The sequence below is a fragment of the Dermacentor albipictus genome, chromosome 10, assembly GCF_038994185.2.
Source record: "Dermacentor albipictus isolate Rhodes 1998 colony chromosome 10, USDA_Dalb.pri_finalv2, whole genome shotgun sequence".
In the NCBI taxonomy this organism is placed as follows: Eukaryota; Metazoa; Arthropoda; class Arachnida; order Ixodida; family Ixodidae; genus Dermacentor; species Dermacentor albipictus.
Window position 1 is genome coordinate 88657636 of NC_091830.1, and position 20886 is coordinate 88678521.

General features: G+C 48.4%; 1 protein-coding gene across 9 annotated transcripts in view; it reads left to right on the forward strand.

The window, feature by feature from the left end:
• The window catches only part of LOC135910242 (Na(+)/dicarboxylate cotransporter 3-like), a 60364-nt gene that overhangs the window by 12462 nt on the left and 27016 nt on the right, over positions 1–20886 (forward strand). For 5 of the 9 annotated variants that reach the window (XM_065442294.1, XM_070526855.1, XM_065442296.1 and 2 more), the window contains exons 3-8: positions 1786–1908; positions 2927–3066; positions 6706–6878; positions 7575–7756; positions 16060–16179; positions 19615–19734. In XM_065442294.1, coding sequence (XP_065298366.1) covers positions 1786–1908; positions 2927–3066; positions 6706–6878; positions 7575–7756; positions 16060–16179; positions 19615–19734 — 858 coding nt within the window. The remainder of the gene's footprint in view (positions 1–1785; positions 1909–2926; positions 3067–6705; positions 6879–7574; positions 7757–16059; positions 16180–19614; positions 19735–20886) is intronic. The other 4 variants (XM_065442297.1, XM_065442298.1, XM_065442299.1 and 1 more) reach the window with 2 other exon arrangements.

A 20886-nucleotide genomic window follows, 5' to 3' on the forward strand; every position in this document is an offset into this window, starting at 1 on the left:
CATTCATTCATTGTAGTGCCGATCGCTCCGTAACAATGTACTAAAGAGGCCTCGGGCTTAAAGCACTCGGGCTTGGTGAAGTGACATAGTCCGCGGGTAGCATACGCTGCTATGAGCATCTCTGCGAAGTTTGGCTGTTTTACGCGTTGCGGTGGATCTCGCAAGCGGATCGCGGAGTCATCTTTCTCTCACGCGCTCTCATTTCAACAGCAGGCCCTATCATCACTCTCTTCTGGACGCTTTATTTCGTCATCGGACGTTTTAGTTCTTCGTTCCCATTGACGGCTGCTATTGGCTGATAGCGGACATCAAGCTGCGGTCGGCTACATGGCGCAGATACCGCGGCCACCGCGGGGTGTCCCCACGAGTCCACTGGTTAAGCGCACAGCGGCTCGCCGATGACAACCGCGTTTGACTCATGTTTAGCGCGTCGCAGGTGCCAAAGGCGTAAGTCGTGGCGTCTCCAAAATGGAATGTGAACTGTGCGCCACGGTGACATCTTGAAGGCTGTGGTCACGCCCCACTGCGTCGTAGCCCTCGCAGTGCAAGGCATTGAAGAAAGAACGGGAGCACAGTAGAGACAGTGTTTAAAGGGACACAAAAGGCAAATACTACGTCGACGTGGACTGCTTAAATATCATTCCAGAAACATCGCAACGCTTGTTCCACACCAAGGACAGACTTAGTTTACGAGAGAATTGCATCTGAAGGGTCCGAATGCCTTTTTCGAAAGTGAAATCTCCCGCCACCCAACCGGTGGAGTGGTGACGTTTCATACACCATCACCACCCTTTGCTGCCGTCGGTGAGTAAAACCACGCCCGACAGACGGCGCTACCGAGCCAATACAGAGTGGTGGATTCGCCGCTGCAGCTGCTTTTTGGTCAAGTGGCGTAAACCGGGATATCACATGGAAGTTGAATTATCTGCTATTTGCAGTTTGTGCGAGTTTGGCGAGCCACCAACACCAGCGCAGCACTACTCGATAAAAGCGTGGACCGCGCGGAGTTGAGCGAAGATGAAACCTCTCTACCACCCGCGTCATGTCAAGGGTGATTTCAATGAGTACTTTCTTCTAAAAAATTGAGATAGAACTGGACAAGTAGCATTTTATTTCGTCTTATAATACAATACAAGGATATTTTTCTTAACGGATGGTTGAGTACTAGTGACGGAATTCAACCGAGGAGTGCTTTCGTCATCGGGCAAGTAAATGCTTGAATGTCCCAGGGGAGTCTCTAACCATGGCCTGCATTTACCTCAATGTGTCGATTATTAAGGCTCTGTTCGCGGCAATATTGACGCCTTAGAGATTCTCGAGCATTAATCTACCACATTAGCTTGACTTATTATTTGCCTTTAGTGTCCCTTTAATTGCCAATAACTCCGCTTCTGCTGAACGCATTGAATTATTTTTCCGGCAAAGTATTTCTGAAATAGCCTATTTTCATTTCAAATGCCTTTCTCCCCTTCGATAAAAAGTGGCTCAAGGCCCCTCTGAATGTTGTTTGTTCATCGTTACGTCACCGCCGTATCCTGTGCCTGTCCCCGCTCAGGACTCGTGAGCCGCAGCAATGTCTAGTCAACGGAACGCTCCGAACATCTGGGTAACCGCATGTAACAACACATGTATTATAACGTATTTGGGACTAGCGCCCATTCGTGTTCTGTGTTTCTGTGGCGTCCCTCTTTTGTTGAGCTGCAGGGTGGGAATATTCGAGCCTTTACAATGAAGTAACAACTGCTCAAGCGTTCCTCACCATGCACCTCCCTGGCCTTGTCGCAGCCCTCTCAGCTGTACTTCGTCTCGGCCACGACCATCGCCGCAGCCATGGCGGAGTCGACGCTGGCGAGGCGCGCCGCGCTCCACCTGCTGGTCAGGTTGGGACCCAGCGCCACGAGGTGTCCGGTGATCTTCCTACTTCATTAATCGGATATTCTACTGATTTACCGAGCACGTACTGTACATCGAGCCGCCTTTCTCGAGAACGCTATTAAGCAACATTTTCAGTGTTTAGGTCGGATGAATCCCGCAATTTTAACCGCATTACCGGTCCGCCAAGACTAATATGGAAGCCGAGGCGCACTTTACCGCATCGTTGGAAATTTATTTATCATTGCGATAACTATATTGACAGGCGCATTTCCGCCGTCGTTATCGCCGGCAGCATCGCCGTGATGTTCCATATAATGTCCAGTGCGATAACACCGTGGCCGCGCGCCGTATGCTGTATAGGCGCAAGTGGGAGCGTGTGAGGTTGAGCCGAGGGTGGTGGCTTGAGCCATTACCTGCTAGGTAGCATAAGGCCTGCGCACTTCGATCCATGACGTCATGTTACCTTGCCCGACTGCTGTACAATCTAATGGCGATGCTCCCGAAGAAGGCGCGGCGATTTTGACGTCACCGCTTTCGTCATGCCGGGCTTGACAGTGGCAATTTCGATCCATGTAGCATGGGGTGATAGAACGGAGTGCACAGGCATGTTATCTACGAAGTGTTGCTTGATCTCGGGAGCGGAAGAAAGGAAAGTGAGGTGGAAGCGCACCGTCTTCCACCGCGCGTAAGGCGGGGGGGGGGGAGGGGTTGTATTGCTCCTACTCTGGCGGCGACTGCGTGTAACGTGGCTGAGCGCGGTCGCACAGGCCCTACTTTGCAAGCGACCTGTGATGAAAACAGAGCGTTGGTTCGCTGCGGGCTGATAGCTTCGTATGCGCTGTGTTCGCGCTGGTTAGTTCGTATTTAAACGAGAGGAAGCACGAAGGCCAATTCTGCTCCCAGTGTTTGGTTTTTAGAACGCTGAAGAGTGAACACCGTAGGCCTTATAATTGTATCGTGAACCATGTTTTTAAATATGTATTTATTTCGTTGAACAGCTTGGCTATCGTTAGCTGCGACACACGGTAGATTTCTGCCCGCTTCCGTCCAGCCTGCTGACGGCAGCCGCTCTTGGCAGCGTGTTCATGTGCTTCGTATTCAACTCGCTGGTGACAACGCTGCTGCTCCTCTCGGTCGTGGACGGCGTGTGTGACGAGCTCAGCCTCGTGCTCTTGGATCCGCACATCAAGCGTGAGTCTACCGCGTGCGAGTTGCTTCGCATTAAGCTTCTCACAAGGTTTAAAGCGGCAAAGAGTACAGCTCGATGTACAGTCGACCAAAAAAGTTTAAGGACGACGGGATCTCAGTAAATTCAAAATATACGAGCAGCCTTTAAAAGCAGCCAGTAAAATTGTGCATCACAATGTTGTTCGCCTATGCCACAAAAGGCTAAAAATGGCAATACCAGGCTGTGTTTTGAGACTGAGGAGATATTCAGCTTTGTGTAAGATCTCTTGGTCCGTAAACTTTTTTGGTCGACTGCACAAAAGGCGGAGATGAGAAAACACTGCTGCAGAACGGCGATAGGCAATCGCAATATTCTGACGAGACGGAAGTGTGCCCATACGTTCCATTTCCCCTGTCGTGGCAACGTGACAAAATCTTCCGCACCATTAGGCCACGATTGCGTGATTCCTGTCGTGCCAGCGCCAACTAGCCGTTTGAGATGACTCGCGCGTGCGTCGCGTCACGTAACACGAGCTAGTGCGCGTGTGTACGCGTTAATTTACATTCGGCTAAAGAGTTAAGCGCTCTCCTTGCGTCAGGAACGGTAGCGTGTCAGATTCTTCTGTTCTTGCCTCGTGGAAAGCAACGCTTCGGGACGCTGTGTTAGAATGCACCTCCTTCGGGATCGAGCCAGGTTGTAACGAAACAGTTGGCCTTGACCGGGGAGGCCCCTTCCTCTTGTCATCTTTTATTCACCTCATCCCTCCCCTGTGCAGTGCTTTAGAGGTGTCCTCACAGCCTTCCTTTAAAAGTCACATACTGCTCCTACTACTAATAAAGTTTGTAGTCTCGTCCAGGAGCGAAAAAAAAAAGTCGTTCAGATACAATCGACGATGACTGTCAACCAAGGTTTAGCCTCCCCCTTGATTACAACCAATACCTGCAAAGAATTATCGCATTCGCGCCTCCAACGGCTAATATCCATTGCACCATGGCCCGTTCTGGCGAGGCTAAAGTTGAATGATTTGCTCCCTGAACTGAGAATAATTTTTGGTGATCTATTTCTTAGAGAAGCAGAGATATCAGGTAGTCAAAATATCCCTTAGGTTTTTATTTTGGTAAGCAACATGCATGCACATATTGTTTAGTCATCAATGCAATTAAGTAAGTAAGTAAATGCAAGTAAGGCACGCAATTTGCGAACTGAAGAATAAGGTTATAGGCAGGTGACATAATTAAGCCTTATTCTTGAGTTGTAAAATACAGAATTTGTTGCAGTAGTAAATATACTATCGGTAATATTCAACAAAAAAGGTTCATAGAACACTCGCGCTGAGCATTGCGCTATCTTACTACTCGGAGTAGCTGGCTTACTTGAAAACATCGTCACTTACTGAAAAAAACAGTTTAAGCTTACAATTTATATTCCTCTGTTCTTTCCTGTAACAAGCTATAGTCACTAATTTATGCAGGCATAACTTTACTTAAAATAAATGAAAATATATCTTTTACACAATAAAGCCATGATCACAATCGCCAATGATGCGCATACTAAATGTGGCGTGTTCTTTTATCTGTGCCAAATTTAACAAATTACCTGTGGCATATATCACTATTATAACCGTTGAACTAAATTACTCGATGATTACATTCTTTCCACGAGCAATCAAATGCGTAATGACTACTTAACAAAATTTTGCTAATTAGGCTTTTAATGATTAATGTGGAGCTCCTATTGCAATTGGCGAATTGTAACTGGTCAACTAGCAAAAAAATATTGACTTGGAATGAATTCTGAGGTCCAGTTGACACTGCTTTCGAGATATGCACCGTCAGACTTGCGCTAAAGATGCATTGTTGTTCCGCTTTATTTTTTTTTAAAGTAGCCGCTGTTTTATGCAGTGAAGCACAAGAATAACTGAAATGCCGAAGTATTTGGTCGCAGACTTTGATAATTAGTATCTCGAAACTGGTATCCTCATGAAAATTTGTTTCAAGTGGATACACTTTGTGAACTTATCGGCTACAATTTGTACATTGCAATACGTACCGTAAAGTAATAAATGAATAAGAAATTAGGCCTTTTCATTTCTCCTGGAAGTAACTCCCTCCTCATCGAGTAATTTAGTCAAGCGCTAGAATTGTGCTATCTGCTATACGTTATCTTTCAAAGTTTGGTGAAGCCAAGAAAAAATAAAGACACGTGGTACATTTCTGTAGACGGAAGCTGCAGCCCATAAAGGACTTATACTTCTTCGTGGTAATAGAGAGAGAGAGAGAGAGAGAGAGATGGCAAACAGAGAAAAGGCATGAAGATCAACCAGACGAGCGTCCGGTCTGCTACCCCACACTAGTGCTAAGGGGAGTGAGGAATAGAAAGAAGAACAAAGCTTATAAAGTGCTACAGAGTGAACGCGAAACACAATCTCGCATAAATTAGGGACCTCATAACTCTTAAACAAAACTATTCCGTTTGACACGCGAAATAGTAACCGCTGGGCAATACCCAGTACAAGCACTAACTACATACAGATGATTAGAGACACGTTGCCAAAGCCTCTAAACTAGAAATTTACCATGAAAAAGAGCCCATTCAAGTTTTCAAACTTTATTCCTGTGCTTCAAGAACTGTTCAGTGCTTATCGTACTAATATTTTCGGGTAACCAGAAGGCACATCTTTAGGTTTGAATTTAATTTTTTACGATATGGCATACACTTTCAGTGTCTGCCCTGTTCGGTCTCTACCGTGCGGGAAAAGAGCACAGGCCCTCTCAAAACTCTTCACAGGCTTTTCGTCTTTGTCCTCAGCGTCACTGTAGTTTTGTGAAGAGCGATGATGGAAATGAATTTGTATTTGCATCTAACAAAGCATCTGCATCACGGGAACGCTATGGATGTTCTCCCAACATTACCCTGCGATCGTATGCCAGCAAAACCTTCCTCTTAAGCATGTCTACATCAGAAAATGCGTCAAACTGCGGAAACGTTATCACTATTCCTTCTCTTGTTTTCTTTTGTTTTTTCACACCATTACAATCAGATGGCAATAAAGAGGCCTTCTACGAGCATGTTGTCAAATAACGAGAAATCATGACGGTATTATTTTGTCGAAGTTGCTAAAACGTCGGAAACGTAAGAGAAGAAATGAAAAAGAAATGTCGACATACAGATCCAACACACATCTTGAAATCTATGCAATGCATGCTTTCGTGAAGCAATTTATCGAATGCGATAAATCTGACCGTTTCATTTCTACGTCTTTAGCTTAAAGAAATACTGACGCGCGCGTGCATGCTGGCACGCACTGTTGCTACGCAATGTAACACAGACGGCGATCATCTCGAATAGCCAGTTGGCGTTGACACTATTAAAAGCATACGTGCGAATGGGACCTGATAGACTTGATTTGTGATCCTGCTCCTCATGCGAGTTTGCTTGTGCTTTAATTGTAATAACCAAACCTCCTCCCCCACCTCGCTGAATGCCCTTTGGACCTGTAATGCGGACGAATATTTTACCAGTGTAAACCGAGTCCGTGTTCGTCCCCCTTTAATCTCCATTTTTAAATAGTCACATACAAGCTTCCGCCAGGTTTAATGCATAGCATTACAAGAAACACTATGGAGTCTATACAGAGTGAAACGTGCCTTCTTTCCGCCCAGCGTTGCCCGATGCGCGAAGCGACACAACGGTAGAACCGACGCGCACCGACAAGTTGCCCACGGCGGAGATCACACGAGCGGACAGCACCGAAACGCAGCGGGCCTCCGTCACCGACAAGTCGGTTCCGGAAGGCGCACCGGTCCAGGGTCGCCGATCCTCCGTCGCCGCTGAGGTATATTAATTTTATAAACGACCGGCAAGATTGTCAAGAAAGGGCCACGGGCCTTCGTGGTGCTGCGTACGTACAAGGTGCACGTTTCGATATTTCGTCACATGAACGTAGATATCCACCTCAGGCATCGAGTGATGCGAAATTAATGTAGAACGCCGCCAGAAAGCGTTCAAGTAGTTTTTAAAGGGTGCTAGAGCACACTTCTTGTTCGGGCACACTGCGATTGAACGCTATCCTTGTTCTAGCACCCTGTCTAGATTTCTTTCTAGATTTCTGTAAAATATATTTCTGCTGCAATGTTTGGAAAGAAACTAGCACGAACGCCGATGCAACGACGTCTTTCCCCGTTGCCCCTCAATACAAGGTTCCGTCTTTTTCTGATAGCAAAAGAACGGTAAAAAAAACTCTCCCCCGCCCCTCGTCCTATATAAATTTTGTACTATCTTGTCATTAGGTTATCCATTATTTTAATCGCTTGAATAAAATCTTTACATCACTCGTGTGCTTCTGATAAGCTTTGGTTTGAAGTCGGCACTCGTTACGTCTATTTGGTTTCTATGTCCGCGCATTTCGTGACGCTATTTATCCGTTCCCGTGCCCATATAGATTAATAATGTCAAAATTCTAGGATTATAAGCTTTCAAAGATAGGCGCAAATTCACCACTTGAAAGAGTACGCAATGCATTTCTCTGCAGGCTGCCGGGGCGGCCGCCGAGAATGTTGCGCCGTCTCCCGGTACGCGCAGTCATCGAGAGGAGCGGAGCTCCACGCTGTACGTCACGGCTGAGGACAGCGGACTCGCGGAGGGACATCCCAGCCCTTTCCGACAGCGCATGCGCGAGTTCGCCTTGCTGCCCGAGGGAAACATGCACGTCCTGTGAGTACGCAAACGGCCATCGGGATTCATAGACTGAATAGTGAGTTTGAGATTAGAGGGACGCAAGGCGTTACGGCCCCATAGCACTTGGGGGCCCCAACGTCTTGCATCCCCCTCATCTAAAACTCTCTAATGACTTACGGACTGGCTAGCTGGGCAGGAAGTATAATATAGATAGAATTGAACATGCTCTCAGGAACGGAGGAAGCCTAAAAACAGTGAAGAAGAAACTAGGAATTGGCAAGAATCAGATGTATGCGTTAAGAGACAAAGCCGGCAATATCATTACTAATATGGATGAGATAGTACAAGTGGCTGAGGAGTTCTATAGAGATTTGTACAATACCAGTGCCACCCACGACGATAATGGAAGAGAAAATAGTCTAGAGGAATTCGAAATCCCACAGGTAACGCCGGAAGAAGTAAAGAAAGCCTTGGGAGATATGCAAAGGGGGAAGGCAGCTGGGGAGGATCAGGTAACAGCAGATTTGTTGAAGGATGGTGGGCAGATTGTTCTAGAGAAACTGGCCACCCTGTATACGCAATGCCTCATAACGTCGAGCGTACCGGAATCTTGGAAAAATGCTAACATAATCCTAATCCATAAGAAAGGGGACGCCAAAGAATTGAAAAATTATAGACCAATCAGCTTACTGTCCGTTGCCTACAAACTATTTACTAAGGTAATCGCAAACAGAATCAGGAACACCTTAGACTTCTGTCAAGCAAAGGACCAGGCAGGATTCCGTAAAGGCTACTCAACAATAGATCATATTCACACTATCAATCAGATGATAGAGAAATGTGCGGAATATAACCAATCCTTATATATAGCTTTCATTGATTACGAGAAAGCATTTGATTCTGTCGAAACCTCAGCAGTCATGGAGGCATTACGGAATCAGGGTGTATACGAGCCATATGTAAAAATACTGAAAAATATCTATAGCGGCTCCACAGCCACCATAGTCCTCCATAAAGAAAGCAACAAAATCCCAATAAAGAAAGGCGTCAGGCAGGGAGATACGATCTCTCCAATGCTATTCACAGCGTGTTTACAGGAGGTATTCAGAGACCTGGATTGGGAAGAAATGGGGATAAAAGTTAATGGAGAATACCTTAGTAACTTGCGATTCGCTGATGATATTGCCTTGCTTAGTAACTCAGGGGACCAACTGCAATGCATGCTCACTGACCTGGAGAGGCAAAGCAGAAGAGTGGGTCTAAAAATTAATCTGCAGAAAACTAAAGTAATGTTTAACAGTCTCGGAAGAGAACAGCAGTTTACAATAGGCAGCGAGGCACTGGAAGTCCTAAGTGAATACATCTACTTAGGGCAGGTAGTGACTGCGGATCCGGATCATGAGACAGAAATAATCAGAAGAATAAGAATGGGCTGGGGTGCGTTTGGCAGGCGTTCTCAGATCATGAACAGCAGGTTGCCATTATCCCTCAAGAGAAAAGTGTATAATAGCTGTGTCTTACCAGTACTCACCTACGGGGCAGAAACCTGGAGGCTTACTAAAAGGGTTCTACTCAAATTGAGGACGACGCAACGCGCTATGGAAAGAAGAATGATAGGTGTAACGTTAAGGGATAAGAAAAGAGCAGATTGGGTGAGGGAACAAACGCGAGTTAATGACATCTTAGTTGAAATCAAGAAAAAGAAATGGGCATGGGCAGGACATGTAATGAGGAGGGAAGATAATCGATGGTCATTAAGGGTTACGGACTGGATTCCAAGGGAAGGGAAGCGTAGCAGGGGACGGCAGAAAGTTAGGTGGGCGGATGAGATTAAGAAGTTTGCAGGGACAACATGGCCACAATTAGTACATGACTGGGGTTGTTGGAGAAATATGGGAGAGGCCTTTGCCCTGCAGTGGGCGTAACAAGGCTGATGATGATGATGATGAGCTGGGCTGGTCTGGCCTGGGATGACTGGCGATGGGTCATGACTGGCTGAATGATACGGCATAACGTTACAGTTCAGTACGGGGTTTACGAAAAATCCGATGTCGGGCGTTACGCCGTTCAGCGTTATGGCACCAAAGTTCACAGGGAGTCGAACCATGGACCTTTGGTGGGAGTCGAACCCTCGACTTTTGGTGTTATTTAGGGCGAATCGGGCCATCGATTTCTTTATAAGAAAGCGTGAAGCCGAGGCGAAGAAGCGTCTGCACGACTGGTGGTGTTAATTAATTAACTAATTTAGAGAGAGAGAGATAAGTAAAGCGCCCGAGCCCACGACCTTTGGTGGGAGTCGAACGCTCTTGGAGATATGGGCGAACCGGCCATATCTCCAAGTTTAATTCCAATTGACATGGTGAAGGACGAGAGTCAATTGAACCCACTACCTTCGGTGTTGTTAAGGCGAAGTGAATTAGGGCACTGTTATCTGCACGAGATATTTGCCTGCAACTTCAGACACAGGTATGGCGATAAGCTTACAAAATGTGAAAACCGTGCTATTTATATTGTTACGGGGAGACAATATATCTGTTTTCAATATAAACAGTTATAAGGTCGTAGCTCAGTAGCCAGGGTAACACCATCTACCGATCCTCGAGACACTTCAGCCTCCTCTTCACCTCCCAAGGTCCTTTTGTCCACAGCGGCACAAACTCGTACGTGACATTAACCCCCGGCGGCAGAAGCGTCGTCTCGATGCTTCTTAGGGTGCCGAATCAGTGTGCGAGTTATAGGGCCTTAGTCGCGAAACGGGGGGGGGGGGGGGTGCATGATATAAGTTCTTGGAGGGGTAGAAGACGTCGAAGCCACAGGTGATATCTCATATGTGAGGCTGGTGACCTGGCGAAGAACTCTGTATTGCCCGACGTATCGCGGTAGTATCGCAAAGGCCGCTGCGATGGGAGGGTAACCAATGCAGGAGAAGTGACCCAGGGCTGAAATGGACGTCCCAATGACAACTATCGTAACGGTGCTTTTGGATAGTCTGAGACGCCAGAAGACGGTCACGGGCACTGCGACGTGCTGTGGCCGCGCGAACAATGGCGTCGTCAGCATAGAACGTGGCAGTGTTGGCATCGGAAGGGAGCAGCGAGTCAAGAGGCAGGAGTGGGTCACGGCCATATAGTAGATAGAGCGGAGAATAACCAATAATATCATGACGCGACGAATTGTATGCAAACGTCACGAAGGGTAAGGTGCAGTCCCAATCCCGGTGATCATCAGACACGTACACATGGAGAGCATGTCCGTGAGTGTACGGTTGAGACGCTCGGTAACTCCGTTTGTCTGTGGGTGGCAAGCCGTCGTGAACTTGTGGGGCGTAGAGCGAGAGCTAAGAAGGTCGCCGACAACCTTAGAAAGAAAACAGCGGCCTCTATGAGTGAATAGCTGACGTGGGGCACCATGGTGTAATCACTTTATGAAGGAGAAAATCAGCCACATCAGTTGCGCAGCTCACAGGGAGGGCCCGCGTTATGGCATAACGCGTGGCATAGTCCGTTGCAGCGGCCACCCACTTGTTGCCCCAGGATGAAGTTGGAAATGGGCCAAGGAAGTCCATGCCGACGCGGTAAAATAACTCACTGAGAATATCTATAGGCTGAAGGTGGCCAACGGGAGACAATGGAGGCTTCTTGCAGTGTCGGCAAAGTTCGCATGCAGCGACGTAACTTCAAACAGAGCGATATAGCCCGGGCCAGAAAAATCGCCTGCGCACACGGTCGTGCGTATACGGGAGACATCCAAATGACCGGCAGTGGGCACATCATGTAACCGCGAGAGAATTGTCGAGCGCAGACGCTGGGGAACGACGAGAAGCAGTTAAGCACCATGTGAATTCATATTGCGCCGGTATAAGGTCCCGTCCTGGAGAACAAACATGCGGATGGAAACGCCCTGTTGCTCCGAGGTAAGGCGTTCGATGATGGATCGCGAATATGGGTCACGACGCTGCTCGCCGGCGATGCGTGAGAAGCCGGAGTTCGACAAAACGCAGGTATATGTATCGGTTGCGGTGCCATGTATCGTTGCGGTACAGGATAGCGGGAGAGGCAGTCGGCGTCGTTATGTAGCCGCCCAGATTTGTAGCACACGGAAAAGGTGCACTTTTGCAGGCGTAAAGCCCAGCGGCCAAGACGGCCTGTCGGGTCTCTGAGGTATATCAGGATAGCCAACATAAGGCATGATGATCTGCCACGACAGTGAAATGCCGACCGAACAGGTAAGGGCGGAACTTAGCAATGCACCAAACAAGGGCCAAGCATTCACGTTCTGTTATGGAGTAGTTGCGCTCTGGCGCTGAAAGAAGACGGCTAACATACGCGATCACGCGATTGGTGTCCTGCTGTCGTTGGGACAAGATAGCGCCAATGCCATGGCCGCTGGCATCAGTGCGAACTTCTGTGTAGGCATGTGGATCAAAATGACCCAACACGGGTAGATTGATAAGGCGACTGATTAACATTAATATTGTTGCAGCCTGGTCTGGACTCCGGAAAGTGGTGTCCTTTTTGAGGAGGTCTGTAGAGGACGAGCGATTTCGGCAAAGTTCCGGATAAATCGCCGAAAATAGGAACACAGCCCTAGGAAACTCCGGACATCGGTAGAAGAACGCGGAAATGGAAACTAACCAACGGCACGAACTTTATCAGGATCAGACTGGACGCCAGCAGCGTCAACCAAGTGACAAAGTACTCATATTTGGCGGTGGTCGAAATGGCATTTTGCAGAATTTAGTTGTAGGCCAGCTCGTCGAAAAACAGCAAGGATAGCTGAGAAACGGTGGAGGTGGCTATCAAACGTCGGTGAAAAAACAATGACGTCATGAAGGTACCAGAGATTTCAATCCGCGCAGAAGAGAGTGAATCATGCGCTAGAAGGTAGCAGGGACATTACACAGTCCGAAAGGCATCACTTTAATTCGGTAGAGACTATCTGGAGTGACGAAGGCTGTCTTTTCGCGGTCTCGTTCATCTCCTGCAATTTGCCAGTAGCCAGAGCGCAAATCAGTCGACGAAAAATAGCTGGCGGCGTGTAAGCAGCCGAGCGCGTCCTCAATACGGGGAAGCGGATACACGTCCTTTTTGGTAATCTTATTGAGGTGACGGTAATCGATACGAAATCTCCAGGTATCGTCCTTCTTTTTAACGAAAACGACATGTGACGCCCACGCACTGCAGGGAGGCTCAATAATATATTTGAAGAGCATTTTGTCCACCTCCATTTGGATCACCTGACGTTGCAGCCGCAGACACAGTACGGCCGCCGGTGTATAGGAGCGTCACCACTGTGAATTTAATGGGTGACCACACGGGTTCGACATAGCAGGCGATTGCCACAATCAAAGATGTCTTCATAGGACATCAGAATGCCGCGAAGGGCGTCGGCGTAAGCAGGTCGTAAATCAGTAGCTATTATTGGAGTAAACTTGTCGTTGCGTGAAGTAGGGGGGACAGAAGCTGCAGCAGTGTCGAATCGGTAATCGTGGTTCGGGCGTAAGAGCAGCTACTCCACAGTCTTCCAAAGGGGACTGCACAGTGACAGATACACCCTCAGGAAGCACTTGCAGACACGAACCAAAGCTCAGAAGAGGAAGTCACGCTTTATTGTTGACAAGAGTTACAATTAAGCTTGGTAGTGCTATTTGAAGGGCCAGGAGGACGTCGCAAAGTCGGGCCACCACGTAAGGACTATGTCGAAGTGGTGGAGAAGGAGACATGAGGACGGAAGTCGCAGCGTCAGGTTGCAGTCGAAGAAATTCAGTATAACGAAGGCGGGACTTATGGTCGTGGGTCGGGGCGGCAAAGTAATGGGGCAGTTCAAGGCGAAGGGTGCCGGTTGCACAGTAATTAAGTGCTGAATGGGCAGTCAGAAAGTCGATGCCAAGAATCACTTCGTGGGGACACTCGGCCAGTACAGTGAACAGGACCAACACTGGACGGCCGGCACTGGTAAGACGGGCGGCGCAGACTCTCATCACGGCTGTTGTACTGCCATTAGCTACTCGGACCGCAAGCAACTTGGCAGGTGTCAGGACTTTACGGAGACGGCTACGAAGATCCGATCTCATAACCGACACCTGAGCGCCAGTATCGATGAGGGCTTGAACGCGTACATCATCAACAAAAATTTCAACAGTGTTAGGTCGAGCAGCAGGGGTCATAAAGGATTTTGCAGTCAGAATCGTCAATGCAGCCTCACTTCCGGAGGCTGCATTGCTTAGTTTCCCGAGAAGCGGCCCGCCTAGGACGGGGACGAGCGACGTCGAGGTGTAGGCGAACGGGACTATGGCGTTGCGGCGAGGGAGAGCGGCTAGTGCTGTTTCCCCGAGAGGGAAGGCCAGCATGGTATGGTTCAGAGAGGGGCGGCAGAGGCCGAAGGTCTCGGTTGAAGCAGCGATCAGCATATGGTCGAGGCGAGGAGTACCAGCGGCTACTACGGCAGTGGTGGGAGATGTGACCGACCTGGGAGCAAGCAAAGCAAATTGGCCTGTCATCCGGTGTTCGCCACTCAGAGGGGTTCCGATATCGATTCGGGAACGACTGTTCCCGAATCGATATCCTGATTGTTCCCGAGGTGCAGCAGAGGCAATGACAGGAGCGGTAGGGGTGGGATGTGGACGGACGGCAGACTGGATGTCCATGTTCGAAATTTCTTGGCGGACAACAGCTTGAACAAGCGAGATGGTCATGTTGTCATGCGCATGGGGGCAGTGAATACTTGGAGTCATAGCCTCAAGTTCGCGACGGTGTCAAGCTTGGCGCAGTAGGCGGATGTGGTGCCGGAGGGTCCTAATGTGACACGGGAGGGTCGTTGCAGGAGGAAGTGGCAGCCGTATTCGGAAGTCGGTCGAAGCGTTGCACGATGCGTTTCCTCTTCGCTTGCTCGTAATTCCGGCGTTCCTTAATGATGGACTCAACCGTTCAGCAGTTCCTGTAAAGCAGAAGGTTGAATGCATAGTCCGCGATGACCTTCAAGCTGTGTCCAACCTTATCGGTCTCCAACATGTCCGCGTCCGGTTTACGGCAGATAGCCATAACGTCTTGAATATACGCTACGTACGATTTGGTTGATGTCTGGGCAGGAGATGCTAGCTCTTGCTTGGTCTCCATTTGACGTCCCACAGGTCTTCCGAAAAAATCGCGCAGCTTTTCCTAGCAGGAGACCCAGCTTCTAATGTCGGCTTCATGCGTCTCGAACCATATCTTCGCGGTTCCGTCAGAGGAAAAGATCACGTTGGCCAGCAAAAGTGTGGCATCCCACTTTTTGTGCTTACGGCCGCGTTCATACGCCGTCAGCCAGTCTTCGACGTTGACCTTGCCAGTGCCGATGAAGAGTGCCGGCTGACGTAGCTGTGTTAGCACTGGTTCCGTTGGTTTCTGAGCGGCGGAGGCAGCGTCAGTGGCCATAACAGCGGAACCGATATGACGCCTGCTGCGAAGATCCAGGACCGGCTTGTGGCGAGAGTACCTCGCACCTCCACCAAAATGTTACGGGGAGAAAATATATCTGTTGACAATATATACAGTTACAAGGTCGTAGCTCAGTAGCCAGGGTAGCGGCATCTACCGATCGCCGACACACGTCAATCTCCTCTTTACCTCCCAACGTGCTTTTGTCCACAGCGGCGCAAACTCGTACGTGACAATATGTAGATGCAGAAAGAGCAAAAATCTGGATTTTGGCTGATATTGTGCAATGTTTTGTTTTGGCGATTCTTTAGCCGTATCATATCGATGATACTCCATGGTAATTAGCTACAATGAATGATATTGACCCGCCCAGTGTCAATAAATATTTTAGAGCCGTAGCCAGTACACTTTTTTACTGTGGGAGTTAACCAAACTGCGGATTCGGTAAAATTCGTGAAACAAGAAAGCGTGTCTGACAGGCAGAACACTTCTGTATTTATTTAATGAAGACCATTCTTTTTCTCGTATAACTAGGATTGCTTTCGTTCTCTTGAAAACTCAAGCAGCAAAAGAAAATTTTTCAAAATCATTAATAAAAATGGAGACTGGGGATGACCGGCGAACATATCTGCACACCTAGAACAGCTTTTCTTCCTTTGCTTCGGTAAAATGCTCAAAATCCGCTCCATTTAGCGGAACGTCTGTTGAAAAACAAGCAACCATGACTCCATCCACAATATATTGGAGGGAAAGTAACGCAGAGAGGTTAATCTGAGGGATTTCCGGCTGGCTTTACTCCACGGGGCAAAGGGGATTGAACGAAAGAAGGGAAATGCTACATGGAAGAAAGCAGTCCCGTACGCAGTAGTATAAGGGCGTTTGGGTAAGCGTTTTCTGAGGCCCGCTGATTTCACACGAACCCAGGAAGTACCGCCAGCGGCTACGCCGGTGCCTCCTGACGGCCGTCATCTACTGCTCAACGCTGGCTTCAACCGCACAGCTCCACTCCCCGGCCTTCAACGACCTGCTGGCATATATGGCCAAGTGAGATATAAACTGACTCTATCCCGAAAGGCATAGGAAGGAAGGGAGATGTTCTTTGGTGGACAGTGACCCTTCTTACGCTGTGGCGAAAATGAGATACAGAGCTTTTTACAGCCAAACTGCTTATGCGGACCCTGTGCCGTCGTTGTCGTACTTGGCTAAAAAGGGGCCACGTGACCTAGCGGCAGAGGAAAAGAATAACTCAACAGGGGGAAAGGGCTGGAGTGACCCCTGTCCTCCTCTGAGAATGCTATATCTTATACGTGAATCTCACACGGTTGTCACAAGGTGCATTTCCGGCGATCGAGCCAGATCAGCATCGATTAATTCTACCCTGCCGCGATAGAAACAGATACTATGCTGGCGGTTCGCGGTCAACGAAAAGTGCCCAGCGATTGAAACGCGATGCTAGCAGCGCGTGGCTGCCGGAACTTCTTGCACCAGCAAGAAGTGCTGGCTGCCACGTCAATTCTCATACGAATCCAACCAATCGTCAAAACGATCGCATCTCCCGCATCTCCAGCGGTTCGCCTTGCGCCCAATATATGGAGGTTTGGATTAGTGGTTCCGCACATTCCATCCCAGATACGACTATGGGAAGACCACTAGTAGTGCGTACTCCTGAGAACTAAGCTGCCTATACCGCGAGCGTCAGCGATAATTGGTTCATAAACGGGCTCGTCGTCGTAGGGCCGACCCCAAGCTGCGCTCCACAGATGCCGAGTTTAAACCGCAGGGCCGGGAGGCCGATCCTGAAGTGCGCGCCCGAGACGTGCGCGACCCAACTCAAGTACGCTGTCATAGCTTGGTCTCGCCAGCCGAGAGGGGAAGGATAACAGTTATCACCATTGCCTATGCGTCCGCCCTGTTGTCACACTAAACGCTGCATACAACAGCCGCGCCACATCAGGGAGGAGCTTTGCGCCGATCGATGTGGTTATGAGGCAAGCCGTAGTGGAAGACTTCGGATGAATTTCGACCACCTAGGCTGGGGTTCTCTACGGCGCACCCAACGCACCGTACGCGGGCGCTTCTGTGTTAGCCCCCATTGAAATGCGGCTTCCGCGGCCGAGACCTGCTTAGCAGCGCCGGACAGGGGTAATTGGTTGGCGCAGGACAGGAGTAATTGGCGATCGCAGGGAGAGAGGCCTTCGTCCTGCAGTGTACATAAAATAGGCGCATGATGATGATGAGCAGGGCAGCACCACAGGCCATTACGCCACAACAGCGGGTGCTCGTCGCATCCTCTATTATGCACCAAAGCAAATAACTACTTATGGCAAAGTAGGCAAACAAATAGGGAAGCGGAAGAGCAGCAATTTGAAACTGTACAACCGAGAAGACTCCGAAGAGCGAGCAGTGAAATTATGGTTAATTATATTTACTTACCTGTTAGAACGTGCGATGGAGTAATTAATAAAATTTCAATAAATGACAGTTTAATGGATTTCTCTAGGGTGTATGTTAGAATTTGCGGATTGGTGGCAGTGGGTTCACTAGACATATGGACTTGGAGCGCATCATGCGTGAGCATGACAGCAGTTTCGCTTAGCTGCTCGTCGCGCTAAGGCAGTGGTTGAGAGAGAGCGGCGTGAACGCGACACCCCGTGTTCGCATTCCGCTCCCAAGGAAATGCAGCCCGCCAAATCGGGAACACAATGGTTGACATCGCGCTAAGCAGTTGAACGAGAAAATTCGTTAAGCCACCCTGCGTGCATTTGGCGTGCGTTTGATATGCGTGGATATGCGTATAGGTTCATGCCGCGTATGCAGGTTATATTGCTGCTCTATTCAACCACTGAAAGCGTTCACAACAGGTCTTACGTCCTTGACTAAACTATTTATCAAGATTTGGAGAATGGCGGTCCCCGAACGAATTTCGCGAAACATAACACTCACGTCACGTGTCTTTTATGGTAAATATTCGCAGACTATTATATACTAAAAGTTCCATGGAATGTCAGTGCTCAATCAATAAAGTGTTGTAATTTCGCAGACATGGCTCTTTACGTGTGCCGTAGTGGCGCCTGTGCGGTGTCACAGTGCAGGCCCTACACGTCCTGTTGAAACTTTTCAGGGCGCCCGAAATTTCGGCACGCGCGTATGTCGCGCACGCGTTAGTCGGACCCGAGCTTAGTGTGAACACCGTACGAGAAGTTCAATGTTCAAGCGCAACGTTAAATCTTGACGTCGCAGTTAGTGATTCGGCGAAACTGCCATTTTCGTTCTGCTCCACTTTTCACATTCTTATCGAGCAATAGCTGAGAAGTATGCCTTAGGAGTGTGGGTTGTCGTGCTTTTGGCCCAGCGCGGTTGAGCGGTTATTGTGCGTTGTTGTTGATGATGATCATTTATTGGCATCACATATGAAACGTGGCGGTGACAAACAGTCGCCTAGCCTGCTTGATTTAATCAGGTGTACCGTACGTGTTTTTCATTCTACCACTTTTGTATACATCTCCATAAATTTTCTTGTTCTTGCTGAAAACTTTTTTGTGTGCCTTGTATCGCTACCTATGCCTGAAAAGGATCCGGTCGTATGAATCTCTTTCCTGCTCTTTTTGCCACCAATACTTTATAAACCCGCCGTGGTTGCTCAGTGGCTATGGTGTTAGGCTGCTGAGCACGAGGTCGCGGGATCGAATCCTGGCCACGGCGGCCGCATTTCGATGGGGGCGAAATGCGAAAACACCCGTGTACTTAGATTTAGGTGCACGTTAAAGAACCCCAGGTGGTCAAAATTTCCGGAAACCCCCACTACGGCGTGCCTCATAATCAGGAAGTGGTTTTGGCACGTAAAACCCCATATATTATTATTAATACTTTATAATCTATAAACTTAGATAAGCTTTAAGCTTATCTCGACTTTTGACCGGTTGATGCTTCCATTACTGCTGCTGCCCTCATTAAGTGATGCTTCCGTCCACTTTAAGTTCAAGCGCCTCTGGAAGGTTTACGGTGCGCTCTTGGTGACATATCGCGGCTTCTGGCGGCAAAAATTTGAACTGTACTGTAAAAAAAAAGAAGAAAGGAAAAAGAGGTAGAGAAATGAGCAGTGGGCAGTGTAAAAAGACATTTTATGCTGCAAATGTTTGAGGAAATTCGAATTATGAACGCAAATGTGTTTTTTTTTAACTCGGCTGTACATGAAGTGAGTTAGTACCAGCTAAAGTAAGGTATCAGCACTCCCTTTGCCGGCTCACTGCCCTTACTCAGAGGGCTTGAGAGCGGAGCGGTCAGCGGGCACAGGCGCCGGCCCGCTGTTTCACTGACGACTGAACGTGTTGGCTGAAGGGCCGTTATATCCGTGCTCGCCGGCTGAAGAGAGTGCGATGCGAATAACGTTGCCGTAAAACAATCTGCATGCTGGTACGTTGAAGCTGACAGCATCCGTCGTTATCGGTTTCCGCATAACCTTTGCTGTCGCTCACACAGGGAGTATCCCGAGTACCACGTCCTGGGCAGGTTCACCTTCACTTTCTACTCAATGCCGACCATCTTCCTGTGTACCCTCTACCTGTGGTGTTACCTGCTGAGGAGGATGAAGACGGAGCGGTGAGAAGCGCTGCGGCTAGCTTCTTCACACTGGTCATCACTCGATATATATGCCGTGTATATTCAAAAATTGGTTTACTTTTTTTCTCTCTCGGAAATGTTATCCGGAGTGAGCTATCGATCTATATTCGTGACCAAAGAATATCGGCCTATATTTGTAAACAAAGCTAGCAATAGTACCGAGCTACGGGAGTTCTTTAGTCGTGCGCCCTCTATTACCCCGAGAAAGAGGAATGGCGCCCTCTCGCGAGTGACGTCACGGCCAGGACGCCGCTCGCTCCGGCTCGCTCGGCTGCCGCGCGCGCTCGTTCCCTTCGTGTATGCTTGGGGTGTAGGTGGCTCGAGCCGTACGTATTGAAGAATAAGTCGGCTTCTTTCAGCTGCAATACCTTAACCACAGTTTCTTCTTCAAAAGCGTGTGAGTCGAGAAACTTTGCGACTTGGATATCGCAAGCTAAGTAGCGTTAGAGGGGTCTACAAGTTTTTGCAATGCATATATGCGCCGTGTCTATCGGTAAATTTTGACTAAAAAAAGAATATCTGCAAATTCAACGCGCGAAGTTGTGTATGATGCTTCGCTAAACACTTAACATTCCTTTAGTATTTAGCTATGAGAGGTATTGCATTTTACGTGGAAGAAAAATTTGGTACTTGGCGTCAACATGTTATCCGATGTTAGAAAGACACTGCCCAGCGAAGCTGTCATCATGATTACTATTACTCTGGTGTGTTGTTCTATTCAAATATGGCCATTCATTAATGCGTAAAAAATAGTTAGGCGCGCATTTCTTATGAAAATGTTTGCTGCTACTTTCATCCCCCTCTGAAACAGGCCTCCAAAAAACGAATTGCTCATGGCTGCTAACACGACGGCGTGTCATGTAGAGTATTTACATAGTTAATTCACAAACACCATAGTAGCAATCACCTGAGAGAAAAGTTTCGTTGTTTAGATCAACAGCCACTCAATTGAAAGTGATGAAATGTATCATAGTGGCCCTCAGTAGCCTTTATCGACAATATGGCACACCCCTGATCACGTAACGGTAGCAATCGACTGTCCGTATGGCGAGGCACGCTATGTTCGCGAAACCCATCAGTTCACTTCAACTTCGAATTAAAACCATAAAGCATTTTTTTACAGCGCCAACT